We start from the raw sequence: 14,240 nt of genomic DNA, 5'->3' as shown, positions 1-14,240 counted from the left end.
GCAAAATGGCTTAAGGACAACAAAGTCAAGGTATTGGAGTGGCCATCACAAAGCCCTAACCTCAATCCTATAGAAAATGTGTGGGCAGAACTGAAAAAGCGTGTGCGAGCAAGGAGGTCTACAAACCTGACTCCGTTACACCAGCTCTGTCAGGAGGAATGGGCCAAAATTCACCCAACTTATTGTGGGAAGCTTGTGGAAGGCTACCCGAAACGTTTGACCCAAGTGAAACAATTTAAAGGCAATGCTACCAAATACAAATTGAGTGTATGTAAACTTCTGACCCACTGGGAATGTGATGAAAGAAATAAAACCTGAAATAAATTATTCTCTCTACTATTATTCTGACATTTCACATTCTTAAAATAAAGAGGTGATCCTAACTGACCTAAGACAGGGCATTTTTACTAGGATTAAATGTCAGGAATTGTGAAAAACTGAGTTTAAATCTATTTGGCGAAGGTGTATGTAAACTTCAGACTTCAACTGTATATCCATGTCTGAGGACATCGGGAGACAACGAGGAAATCAGCCACAAGGGGCAACAGTGTGTGAGTGCTGTTACTTTCAAGTAGGCGTTGAAGACAGGGATGGCGATTGGGCATATAGTACTCATCTAGTAAGCATCTGCCTCTGGTTACAAAGGTTGCATGTTCAAATCCAGCTATAGAAAGTAGTTTTTATTTTATTTTTAAGCCTTAACCATTCGGAGTTAATGCCTAACCTTAAGAATTCTGAGTTAATATCTAAACTTAACCCTGGAACATACAGAGATGTAACCAAACACTTCAAAATGTGATGTTTGGAACAACTTCGAAATTAGATTTTTTTGAAACATCGATTAACTTCTAATTCTGATGTGAGACCGCGAGAGCTTGTTATTTTACACAGCTAAGGCAATAAGAGCGCATTCTGGCTGTCAGCAGTCAGACCATGAGTCAGACAGGCTGCCTGGGTCAAGGACCACTTCATGCCACACGGCTGGGCTTGGCACACAACGTCAAAGGATTAAACAGATATGAAAGGATGATAGTAAAGTTTTATGTAGCCTAAGTCAGTCGATACTTATCAACTCACCCCACCCATGCCATGCCATCTTTCATTCCAACACACAAGCACACGCTCATAAACGCAAGCGCACATAAGAATAGACTATTACAGGAATATCACTTTTCAAATTCAGTCAAAACCCAAGTCAGCTAAGGTGAAATAGAGCAGTCTTTACCTGTACAAATGTGAATAAATCCGAGTAGAAAGCAAATTCCAACAGAACGCGCAGGCATCATTCCAAAGCAGCAGAGGACGGAAGCTAATTATATTATCCACAAATGGTTGATGTGGTCTATTCGATGTAAATAAAAATATTTTTCAAAAATGTTCTGCTTCCTTCTTCAGTTAAACAGCCTACCACGCCGTCTCCAACTCTCTTCTCTGTGGCTGTGCGCTGCGCTGGGGTAGCCTATGGTGAGAGCAAGTCTCCGAATAACTCCGTGTGGGATGATTGGTATTTCTGTACACTGTTACAAAGATACTACTTTACTGATAGCTCATACCAAACCTCCCGGTCACATTATTAGGGTTGCCCACGAGATCGTCCACATAACTAGGATATTATTCTCGATTCCGAGTTAGCTTCTTAAAACCAAGACTAAACACTGAGGTTTTAGCGGAATTCATCTGTGATCAAACATTATTTCCACTTTGGCATAGTTTTCTTTCGAATGAGTGATATGGCAGAGTCCAAAATCCGAACGTCCACCTTCAGTGCAGTCACTTTCCTGATTTCAGTTGCCTGTTTCTGAAACCCGCCGGCGCTCACCCGACTTCGTGTACTTAGGGCTGAAGGGACGTTTGAAAAGGGCAGCGCTCAGTGAGGGCTGTATGGTATGCGCCACTCTTCCCAGTCCACAATGGGGTTTTTCATAGAGGTTATTTTAAGACGGGAAACCTAAATTGAATGTATTTACCTATTAAGTTAAACCAGTGTTAGCCTTCTCCAAATGTTAATCTAAATCTAAAACCAATGTTATTTTACATAATATGATTGTGGCCAGCCAGTGCTACTTCGCGTCTTGCTTAATGAATTAATTACATTTCAATTAAAAGTGTATTTGAATTATTATTAACTATGAAAAATGTGTCTAACCAAATTGATTGAAATTGTACTCAGTTATAGGCCTAGTCGAATTCGTCTACTTGCAGAACAAAAAGTGATGGGCAAAACCAGTAATTCTTCTGCAGTTTTTCTCTACTCAAACAACAGCAGAACAAATGTTAAACAACAGCCAATGATGTCCACTGTGTGGGTTTTATAAAGTGAAAGGGATTGTCTAACAGACAGGGTGCTCCCTTTACATCCTATTCAATGAAAAGTCAAAGGGACTGCACAACGTCGTTCACCCCGCTGGGAGACATAACAGTGTTTAAAACGACCGTGTGAACCAAGGTCTCACAACATATGTGCTTATATGTGACCTTTCAATCCCGCAAGTGGCTCACTTGGGCACAATATATTATCTTAATAAGCCAATTAAAATTCACTTTGGCAGAGATTAGCCAGGAGCAGTGTTGCACTTCTCTTAATCATGAATTAAGATCAACCCCAGGGAACTCTCAGTCTCAGCACGCCAATGGCAATGGCAACATCAGATAGAATGACCATTTAATTTTCAAGTTCAGTGCATGAAAAAAATACAAATAAAATCTAAGAATACACAATAATCTGATTTTGTATGAATAAAAGCTTTAGAATTTCATACGAAAATGTTTTAGCATGGTGAGAACATATTTAATGAGTTTTAAATACAACCAATTAAGAACATTTTACTATTGATTAATTGTCAATAAAGATAGATAACTTTCTTGAGGGCTTAATGGGTTTATTGTAGGAATGCAGTGGAATCTGCCTAACCCTTCTCCCTGGCTTGCTTTATGACCAGAGCAAGCACACCCTCTGCTGGCTGACTTGGATCATGTTAGAGATTATTCACAAGAGAGTATTCTTCTCTTTCATGCCCTTTCTACAAAAGTATGTACAGCATTGACCTGCTTTGATGCTCTATCTATCCCACCTTCCTACATGGTAAGTTATATCACATGTTTTCGTGGCTGAGGTAAATTCCAGAGTATTTTCATTTCCAGGCTACAATTGCTTATGCTTAACAAAAGCTGCTTTGGTTTTGCACTTTACTAAGAGGAAATTGAGGTTGATGACCGACTGTCGGCATGTCCTGCAACGTGAAACGTTCCTTATTATTAACACCTGCACCATGTTACACATTACCCTGACACATGAACCCAGAGCTGCAGAAAGAGTCAATTTCTATGACTCTCTCTCTCTCTCTCTCTCTCTCTCTCTCTCTCTCTCTCTCTCTCTCAATAAAGCATCTCCGTACGCCCATGTGTCCATTTTGATAAACCTCAGCATTGCTCCTGCAGTTGGAGAAAGCCTTCCTTCCCTGCATCCAATCTCTTTATTGCTCTGAGTGTGCCACTGCCAGCCCAGCTGAATGCTTGCAGATTAAACTAGACCAGTTCTGGAACCTGTACAACAGACAACACACAGCAGTATAGCAGCCCACCCCAGCGCCACTGGTAAAAAGCAGTCAAATATGGGTACTTACAGGCTAACCATCAGCACATTCCTTCACAAAACATTGAGTTTTTCCACCCCTTCTCCCTTCACACACAAACACATGCACATTATACCTACTCTCTCCGTATTTTTCTCTCACATAACCTCAAAGTGACAACTGCTTGGTCCTGTAGAAGATGAATGACAAAACAAGAACATGTGATCTACTTTCTCTGTCTTCCATCCTCCATCCTCCCACTTCCCATTTTTCCCCTGTCACTTTCACTACCCCACCCCTCTTCCTCCCCCATTCCCCCCATTCACCCCATCCACTATCACTCTGGATACCCTTCTCCTTGTACCCCTTTGTTTCTCTCAGGGGTAAAGGAAGGATGAGGTCATTATTTAAAGGGGGTAAGGTAGTGTAGATCAGTCTTGGAGAGGTGGGAATCAATCAAACCTTCAGGGTCAGAGGCTGAGGAATTCCAGGAAGACAAACAACCACTTAAGCCTGGACACATACTTCCCATTGCATTATCCCTCTGTAACCAGTCCCCTCCTGAGACAAATAGTGTTGAAAACGGTTCTCCTCTCAAAACACAAAAGGATCAGTGTCAGTACATCCAGTGACATTCTGTGAGTTCGCCATCAAATCCCCTTCCAGAGCAGAGGATAAAGTGTGCTTACTAACCTCAGAGGATGTGGTGTTGAGGAGAGGAGGCCTCCCTCCAACCACATCACGGTGCGGAATAGTCAACAGGTTGCCTACACAAACACCCAGGCTCTCCCAGGGAGAGCAGGGACCATAGCTCCAGGTCAGCTGCCTAAACAAACACTGCAGAGCATGGCTAATGGGATAAATATGATGTAGAGGTCCACTAGGAGAGCTGACCGCACATGCGTGTGGCCTCCAACATAACAGCAGGTGCAGCACACATTGCAGAGTGCAGAGTTTATTATTTCTACGGTACATTTCACAGGTCCGCCTGACCATCCAATGCCTCTCTAAGACTAATGTAACCACGGCAACAGATGGTACAAGTAGACACAAAGAGAAACACAAATATTTTATCGGTTGTCATAGAGAAAGGAGAAATAAGCCAGAGGGATCAGACAATGGCAAATATTGTAAATTATTGTTTTGCTATTTAAAGCTTCAGCTGTAAATTGGTTCCGAGCCAGACCAAAGAAGACTGAACCCAAACACTAACTAAAACTGTCACTGATATTCATGAAGGAATAAATCATATTAAGTGCTATCACCATAGATACGAACAGCAACAAACACTGCATAATTAGTTAGTGTATAATTGCATAATGGCATAGTTAGTTCTGTATAATTAATTAGTCATAAGTGATTGATGTTTTGTTTCTCTTTCACATAAAAATATCTGTAGGGTGACCTTTGTCGTGAAGAGTAGCTTAGACATAACTGATTTCTTTGTGTTTTCACACAGAAGAAGAACCATGCATCTGCCCATCCCACTCCCTCTTTTCAACAGCTCTTTCTTTGTGTAGCTACAACTCTAACATACAGTACACCTGTAGGTGCTGCTAAACATATGCCTTACTAGCTATGTGTTTCTGACAAGGACATCTGGAATCCCCCCTATACCAGGCATGTATTGCTGTCAGGCAGCTTTCAGTAAATAAGAAGCACACAAAAAAATCTATGCCAATCTCTTTCCCTATATGCTAATCATAATCACAAGGACACCATAGAAATGAGCTCCTTAATCACTGAGGAAATTAAGGGCATTTGGGAGTCAATGAAGCTTATGTAGTTATTATATGTGTTTCATGGGGTTGGTGGATGGTATTGTATATATTAGAGCAATATTTTAGTATTATACAGTACAATATTACATTGGTATTCCTCATGTACATAGAGGGCATAATCACTGATAGCTGTTATAAGTGGTCTTTGTTAACATTGGTGGTGTTAACCAGTCAATCTAGACTCCAGTTTGTCTAAACTCCATTACTGGGTGTCTGGCACTAACAGTATGTGCACCTTCCCTTTCCCTCTTTCATATTTCTCATCTTCAAATATTTTCCATTTCACCTCCCCCTCTTCCGGCGTCTTCCCTTTCTCTCCATTATCTGTAACAACCCATCCACCAACTCTTCCATTTCCCCCCACTCTCTGCCTCTCTCTCTCCATTCGTCAGTCGCAGAGCGCAGCACTCTAGTCACTCAGGGTCATACACACAATGAGAATGTGAAATATGACAGACGGCCTTCATATTCTCTATCTTACAGCAAGTCTGGGACTGCTGATGCACAAATCATGCTGCTCTTCTCTTTCTTTCCCTCTCTCTGCGTTTCTCTTCTCTGCAAATTGACAAACTGAATGCTGCTGTGATGTTCCTATCAATCGTGATGCCAATTGACTTAACAGGTACAACCATACCCTCTCTCTCTCTCTCCCTCTCTCTCTCTCCCTCTCTCAATGTAGTGATGTCTGTAGTGTTATGCTTTATATGAAGAATCCAGAGGTGAATATCACTTTGGTTGACTTTAATGAAACAGTAAACATAGCTAGCTATGTAGCTAGCTAGCAACATAACACCAGCATGCTGACTGACTCGCCCAATCACCTTTTATGGCGCCCTGCACTATAATAAAATAGTTATAATCCAACACATCACCCGTTCTTTGAGTCTTTTAAGACATGTTTCTAAAATGTGTTAAATCATCACATTACATGAAATACTGTTTATAGTCCATCACTCTCTAAAACAGCCTCTTGGATCTTCAACATTAACTATAACTTCAGGTGAGCTGGGTAGAATGCCAGTCACCTTCAAATTAAATTAAATTAAACTTCATAGCTGCAGTGGGGTTATTCTGCCACATTCTGCCACATAATGTGTTAACTACTGCACATCCTCTCCATATTTTTATTTTTGTATTTTTTATTTAACCTTTATTTAACTAGGCAAGTCAGTTAAGAACAAATTCTTATTTACAATGACGGTAGCTGCAGTCCTCCACATATTTGTCTGGTGGTTTGACAACTCGGCCACGAGAAGACATGTGCACTGGAGTCTGTGGTGCTGTTTACAGGAGGTGGGTCAGCATCTGGAACAGGTAAGTGCCACTCTGTGTCACACTCTGGGTGTTCCTCGCCAACCTTTGGAGGAGTCTCTGGAGCACTGTGGAGGGGTTTGGGGGGCCTCGATTGTATGACCTGGATGTGTCACACTGAAGTTGTCTTTGTCCAGCCTCGTTCGTCATCCAGCTTCACGGCGACGTTGACTCCGGGCTGGAGTTCTGGAAGGGCTCTGACGTTGTACCTGTAGCTCTGCTTTGCTCTCTCGTTGACACGTCTCACCTGCTGGAGGTCTGGCCATGCTGGATGTAGGTTAGCCTCCAGGGTGGGGACAGTGGTGAGGAGTTGTCTGCCAAGCATGAGCTGTGCTGGCCTCATAGCTTTGGCTTGCAATGGTGTTGCTCTGTAGGTCATGAGAGCTAAGAATGGGTCAGCATGTTTCAGGATCCTTTTGGCTGTCTGCACGGCTCTCTCTGACTCACCATTTGCTTGGGCGTAGTGAGGGCTGGCGGTAATGTATCTGAAATCATAGTCTTTAGAGAATTGCATGAAAGCTCTACCTGAGAACTGGGGAGCATTGTCTGTAGTTAGCACATTGGGCATCCCACCTGGTGAAGATGTTCTCTAGTAGTTTCTCCTGTTATTTCTTTGAGATAAGCTATTTCTATATATCTAGCACAGGAGGCTGCTGAGGGGAGGACGGCTCATAATAATGGCTGGAAAGGAGCCAATGGAATGACATCAAACACATGGAACCCAAGTGTTAGATGTATTTGATATCATTCCACTCATTCCGCTCCAGCCATTACCACAAGCCTGTCCTCCACAATTAAGGTGCTACCAACCTCCTGTGATAACTAGCAAAATAGTGCACAGCTACCAAGTAGTTTTGCTTGTTGAGTTCACATGTCAGCTGCTACTCTTTTCCATGGGTGACTGGGGAGTGGAGTGGTGATCAGAGGTTCCCCCCTCTGAGTAGGTTTGGACTCCTCACAGTCTTTGCATGTACTTACTATTTGCTGGATGTGTTTACCTATTCTAGGTCACCACACACTACCTCTAGCTCGCTCCCGGCACTTCACAATGCCGATGGCCATCGTGTATGTGCTTTAACACTATTCTATCACCATACAACACTAGTCCTTGTGAGGTTGAGAGGTGCTGTCGGGAGGTGTAGTAGGCTTTTACCTTGTCTGGCACTTTGGCTGCATACTTAGGCCATCCTGTTGTCACATAGTGTTTCACCATCTGAAGCTCTGCATCATGTTGTGTCTGCTTCTTGACGACATCAAGCTTGGTGGGTGAGATAGGCCATGCAGTATGAACTGCATCCTCATAGGCCTCGATTTCACTGGTCAGCTCAATGATCTCTGGTGTGACAGCTGCCTGGGGATGTCTGGAACCGCTGTCTGCTATAACAAGCTGCATCCCCCGCACATACTCAGCTATAGGGTTACAACGCATGATGCGCATCAACAGTCTCTGGTACCTCAAAGGCACTACGTCAAGGTCATTACAGTTTATCGGTGGATGAGGGGTTTGTGATCCCTCTGCAGTGTGAATGCATCTAGGCCATACAGATATCTGTTAAACTTGTCACATGCGCAGACTGAGCTTCTCTGCATCTGTGAGAGTCCTGGAGCACTAAGCTACTGGCTTTAACTGTCCATCGTGTTTCTGTAGTAGGACCCCGCCTAACCCAGAACTACTGGCGTCTGCACTGACTATGGTAGGCTTTGTCATATCATAGAATGCTGGTGCAGGTGACTCTGTGACGAGTTGCTTTACCTTCTTAAAGGCCTCCTCCTGCACCGCACTCCATGTCCATGTAGCATCCCTCTTGAGCAGGTTGTTGAATGGTTTGATGACATCAGCTTGAACCGGTAGGTCCCTGCCTAGGTAGTGAATAATACTCAGGATACTCCTCAGATCAATCACATTGCTTGGCAGCTCCAGCTGGGTGATGGCCTGGATCTTGGCCAGCTTCCCACAGTTGCGGCATTCTGCATTCCTAGCAGCACATCTTTCCTCTTTAGAATTTGCCTTACCACATCTGAAGCATTTGCGTCCTTTCGTTCAAATTGTGTCCTTTTGCTTTGGCCCCTTTGCTTTGTCCATGCCCGTTTCTGTGTCTCTATTTCTCATTGTGCGACGTGCGTTTGTATGCTACTTCACTGAGCTGTGCACCGTTAGCATTAACCCCTTGTTCGCTAATATGCCCCTTTACTTTCTCTGACTGCCTCACAAGTTCTACTGCTTAGTCGAGTGTCAACTCAGGCGATAGCTGAAGCTTCTCATTATCTAATATCCCTATGACCAACCTGTCCCGGATATTTTCGTTATTGGCAGTATCTAAAGCGTATGTATCAGCTAGGTTTCCGCTGGCTTTTGGGCGCACTGATGAAAGCGGGCACTTTCATGAATAGTGTTCACAAAATTATTGTCCAGTTTACCCATAACAGTCTCATAATCACTCTGATTCTCCTCCACGGAAAACGTGAATGTCTTGAAAACTTGTTCAGCTTCCTTCCACAGCAAATAGAACAGATTGGGTGGCAGGTAGCTTAGTGGTTAAGAGCGTTGTGCCAGTATCCAAAAGGTCACTGGTTCTAATCCCCGGGCCGACTAGGAGACAAATCTGTTGATGTGCCCTTGAGCAAGGCACTTAACACTAATTGCTCCTGTAAGTCGCTCTGGATAAGAGCGTCTGCTAAATGACTAAAATTTAAAATGATTACAAACCTGTACGTCTCCATCCTCTTTGTTTAGCTTAGTTCTGGCCAGTGTTCTGGGTGACTGAAGTCGAAGTTTTCTGGAGGTGGAAACTTAGCCATCATTGCTGATCTTCTGACACCATGTAGTGTTATGCTTTATATGAAGAATCCAGAGGCGAATATCACTTTGGTTGACTTTAATGAAACAGTAAACATAGCTAGGTAGCTAGCAACATAATACCAGAGACTGTCTTCACTGGACTTGTTACTTGACGGGTGCACACAGACTGACACGTCCAATCACCTTTTATGGCTTCATGAATATACTTGCGCCCTGCACTATAATAAAATAGTTCCAATACAACACTGTCGACATGGTAGGAACAAGGAGGCACAAACGTATAGGGTGTTGATGGGTTCATCTTCCATCCACCTTCCTCCATGTAACACCTACCAGCCTTGAAAGAGGGGTGCCATATGTTGCCATTCTGTTTGTTCAATGTAGCCCATCAAATACATATAATATAGGCAATAACAGATCGGAATGATGTGTTTTCAGATAATACTGTGTTGTCAAGATAGCAGCCTGGCTGTGCCTGATCACATCTGAATTCCTTTCACTGGATAGTTGTGTTAAAATGGTGAACAAGGGAGTGAAATACAGTCATGACCCTTACATTCAAGCTGTGATCTTTAGCTAATTCCAATCTTTTCTGTGCAGCCTGAAAGTGCAGTTTGTCACTCGCCTAGGCCACGGGAGAGAATGCTCTGGGAATGGAATGGAGAGAAACTCAATCAATTTGCTTATTTCCTCTATGACGGTACCTCCCATGACAGTGAACCTTTACAATAATATACCAAGGGAAAGGGAGAGGAGATTGAATTATGTTGCCTTTGGAAGGAGCACTGGAGGTTCCGTGGCCGCTGCTGAACTGGCATCTAGTGATATTATAGTCCCTACCCGCTGAAGGGAACACAATCTGCAACCTGGGACTGTTTGGGTCCCAGTCGTGGCGTTGAATTTCCATCATTCTTGGAGTTAAATATTAGAACATATTAGTTTAATTTCCTAATGGCCAGTGTCTCCTTTTGCCTAGTTTCCACAGATTGACGGAAAAGACAGTTGCCTGTAATAATCTAAATCCTAGTTGCACAGGAGTTTGGTTTGTGCTGACTCTTGACAACTTTGAACATTTGGGCCATAAACTAGCATTTTTAACAAGCTCCATCATGATTTGGGTCATGGTTTACCATGCAGTTTTATGTTAATAATGGTGTCTGCAGCATTGGGTGGTATGCTACCCCCTGTTTATTTCACCTACTAATTTCCTTTTTGTAAGGTGATGAACTGTAAACAAATGTTGCTGAGTTAAAGCAGTTCTGCATGGAAGAGTGGGCCAAAATTCCTCCACAGCAACGTGAGAGACTGATCAACAACTACTGGAAGCGTTTGGTTGGAGTCATTGCTGCTAAAGGTGGCACAACCAGTTATTGAGTGTAAAGGGGCAATTACTTTTTCACACAGGGGCATTGGGTGTTGCATAACTTTGTTTATGAAATAAATGAAAATAATTGTTGTGTTATTTGTTCATTCAGGTTCCCTTTATCTAATATACGTTTTGGTTGAAGATCTGATAACATTCATTATAAATAAATATGCAAAAGAGAGAAAATAGTTTATATTTATCCAGACTAGAGTTGCTGAAATCATATACTGACTCTGTTGGTCTATATTACATTCCTGACCTGAATGTAAAGTATGTGCTTTCTAATATTGCAAATTTAGCTACATAAGATATATATTGCAATTTTTTAAAGAGTAAACAATAACATTCAAGGCTGAAATGGCATTCTTGTAGAAAGAGAGAGAGTTGTAGTACCTGTATAGCCCAGAGAGTTGTCATCTTCATGTTCAGACGAGGGGGTTGGGGTGGCATCTTCATTGGCCCTATCCTGTGTGTCTGTATCTGCAGAGAAAAACACAAATAATTGATTAGACCATAAGAAACCCCCTCCCTCTCTCTCAAGTCTAACACTTTGACCTGTTACTATTGGCATAGCAGAGATCGTTCCCCAGATTGTGCCCCTGCTGCCCTCCATCATTTGCTTAAAACTGAGGAAGAAAATAAACACGCAAAAGAGTAACAGGGTCAGGAGGCATACAGTGACAGAGCCCGAAGCCCATAGAAAACGAGGAAAATGAGATAGAAGTGAAACAGAGTGTGTAAAACCTTAGGCTTCCCATCAGACATCTCAGTCCAATCTCCCATCACTGGGCACACACAGCTGTTTACCTTTCATAATGTCACAATGTTTGAGGACGTCTTGCTGTGATAAAGAGATTAACATCTGCAACTTGATATCCTGTCTATTAGGTACATCCATCTAGTAACGGGTCAGACCCCCCTTTGCCTCCAGAACAGCCTGATTTCTTCGGGAAATTCTACAAGATTTTGGAAACTTTCCACAGGGATGTTGGTCCATGCTGACGCAATGTCATTACACAGTTGCTGCAGATTGGACGGCGGTACATTCATTCTGCGAACAGCCCGTTCCAGCCGCTTCTTCTTGTTTTTAGCTGGTAGGAGTAGAACCCGGTGTGGTCTCCTGCTGCAATAGCCCATCCGTGACAAGGATCAACGAGTTGTGCATTCCAAGATGCCGTTCTGCACACCACTGTTGTACTGCGCTGTTATTTGTCTGTTTGTGGCCCGCCTGTTAGCTTGCACGATTCACGGCATTCTCCTTCGACCTCTCTCATCAACAAGCTGTTTTTACCCACAGGACTGTCGCTGACTGAATGTTTTTACTGTTGTTCGTGATGTAATATCTTATGTTTCACCGAGTCATGGCTGAACGATGACATGGATAACATACAGCTAGCGGGCTATACGCTACATCGGCAGGATAGAACGGCTGACTCCGGTAAGACAAGGGGTGGCGGTCTGTGTATATTTGTAAACAACAGCTGGTGCACAAAATATAATACTAAGGAAGTCTCGAGGTTTTGCTCGCCTGAGGTAGAGTATCTCATGATAAGCTGTAGACCACACTATAAAAAGTGGTCAGATGACGCAGATGCTAAGCTACAGGACTGTTTTGCTAGCACAGACTGAAATATGTTCCGGGATTCTTCAGATAGCATTGAGGAGTACACCACATCAGTCACTGGCTTCATCAATAGCCATGGATTACAGGCAACATCCGCACTGAGCTAAAGGATAGAGCTGCCGCTTTCAAGGAGCGGGACTCTAACCCGGAAGCTTATAAGAAATCCCGCTATGCCCTCCGACGAACCATCAAACAGGCAAAGAGTCAATACAGGACTAAGATTGAAACATACTACACCGGCTCTGACGCTCGTCGGATGTGGCAGGACTTGAAAACTATTACAGACTACAAAGGGAAGCACAGCCGCGATCTGCCCAGTGACACAAGCCTACCAGATGAGCTAAATCACTTCTATGCTCGCTTCGAGGCGAGCAACACTGAAGCATGCAAGAGAGCACCAGCTGTTCCGGATGACTATGTGATCACGCTCTCCGTAGCCGATGTGAGTAAGACTTTTAAGCAGGTCAACATTCACAAGGCCGCAGGGCCAGACAGATTACCAGGACGTGTACTCAGAGCATGTGCTGACCAACTGGCAAGTGTCTTCCCTGTGCCCAAGGACACTAAGATAACCTGCCTAAATGACTACCGACCCGTAGCACTCACTTCTGTAGCCATGAAGTGCTTTGAAAGGCTGGTCATTGCTCACATCAACACCATTATCCCGGAAACCCTCGACCCACTCCAATTTGCATACCGCCCCAACAGATCCACAGATGATGCAATCTCTATTGCACTCCACACTGCCCTTTCCCATCTGGACAAGAGGAACACCTACGTGAGAATGCTATTCATTGACTACAGCTCAGCGTTCAACACCATAGTGCCCTCAAAGCTCATCACAAAGCTAAGGATCCTGGCACTAAACACCTCCCTCTGCAACTGGATCCTGGACTTCCTGACGGGCCGCCCCCAGGTGGTAAGGGTAGGTAACAACACGTCTGCCACGCTGATCCTCAACACGGGGGCCCCTCAGGGGTGCGTGCTCAGTCCACTCCTGTACTCCCTGTTCACCCATGACTGCATGGCCAGGCACGACTCCAACACCATCATTAAGTTTGCCGACGACACAACAGTGGTAGGCCTGATCACTGACAACGATGAGACAGCCTATAGGGAGGAGGTTAGAGACCTGGCCGTGTGGTGCCAGGATAACAACCTCTCTCTCAACGTGATCAAGACAAAGGAGATGATTGTGGCCTACAGGGGAAAAAAAGAGGACTGAGCACGCCCCCATTCTCATCCACCGGGCTGTAGTGGAACAGGTTGAGAGCTTCAAGTTCCTTGGTGTGCACATCACCAACGCACTATCATGGTCCAAACACACCATGACAGTCGTGAAGAGGGCACGACTAAACCTATTCCCCCTCAGGAGACTGAAAAGATTTGGCATTGGTCCTCAGATCCTCAAAAAGTTATACAGCTGCACCATCGAGAGCATCCTGACTGGTTGCATCACCGCCTGGTATGGCAACTGCTCGGCCTCCGACCGCAAGGCACTACAGAGGGTAGTGCGTACGGCCCAGCACATCACTGGGGCCTAGCTTCCTGCCATACAGGACCTCTATACCAGGCGGTGTCAGAGGAAGGCCCTAAAAATGGTCAAAGACTCAAGCCACCCTAGTCATAGACTGTTCTCTCTGCTACCGCACAGCAAGCGATACCGGAGCGCCAAGTCTAGGTCCAAAAGGCTTCTCAACAGCTTCTACCCCCAAGCCATAAGACTCCTGAACAGCTACCCAGACTATTTGCAATGCCCCCCACCCCACCCCACCCCATCCCCCTC

The 14,240-nt window shown here is 44.2% G+C and overlaps 1 protein-coding gene across 2 annotated transcripts in view; it reads right to left on the bottom strand.

Annotated features, from left to right (window-relative positions):
* Window positions 1–14,240, bottom strand: part of LOC121579894 (roundabout homolog 1-like) — a 267,144-nt gene that overhangs the window by 195,115 nt on the left and 57,789 nt on the right. The window contains exon 3 of one of the 2 annotated variants that reach the window (XM_041894856.2): window positions 11,224–11,310. In XM_041894856.2, the coding sequence (XP_041750790.2) occupies window positions 11,224–11,310 (87 nt within the window). Of the gene's footprint in view, window positions 1–1,225; window positions 1,833–11,223; window positions 11,311–14,240 lie in introns of those variants that run through there. The other variant, XM_045224365.1, reaches the window with a different exon arrangement.

Source organism: Coregonus clupeaformis, chromosome 13, assembly GCF_020615455.1.
Source record: "Coregonus clupeaformis isolate EN_2021a chromosome 13, ASM2061545v1, whole genome shotgun sequence".
NCBI classification, from domain to species: domain Eukaryota; kingdom Metazoa; phylum Chordata; class Actinopteri; order Salmoniformes; family Salmonidae; genus Coregonus; species Coregonus clupeaformis.
Note: the sequence above shows the minus strand (reverse complement) of the source record. Positions and strands in the feature narration are given on the sequence as shown.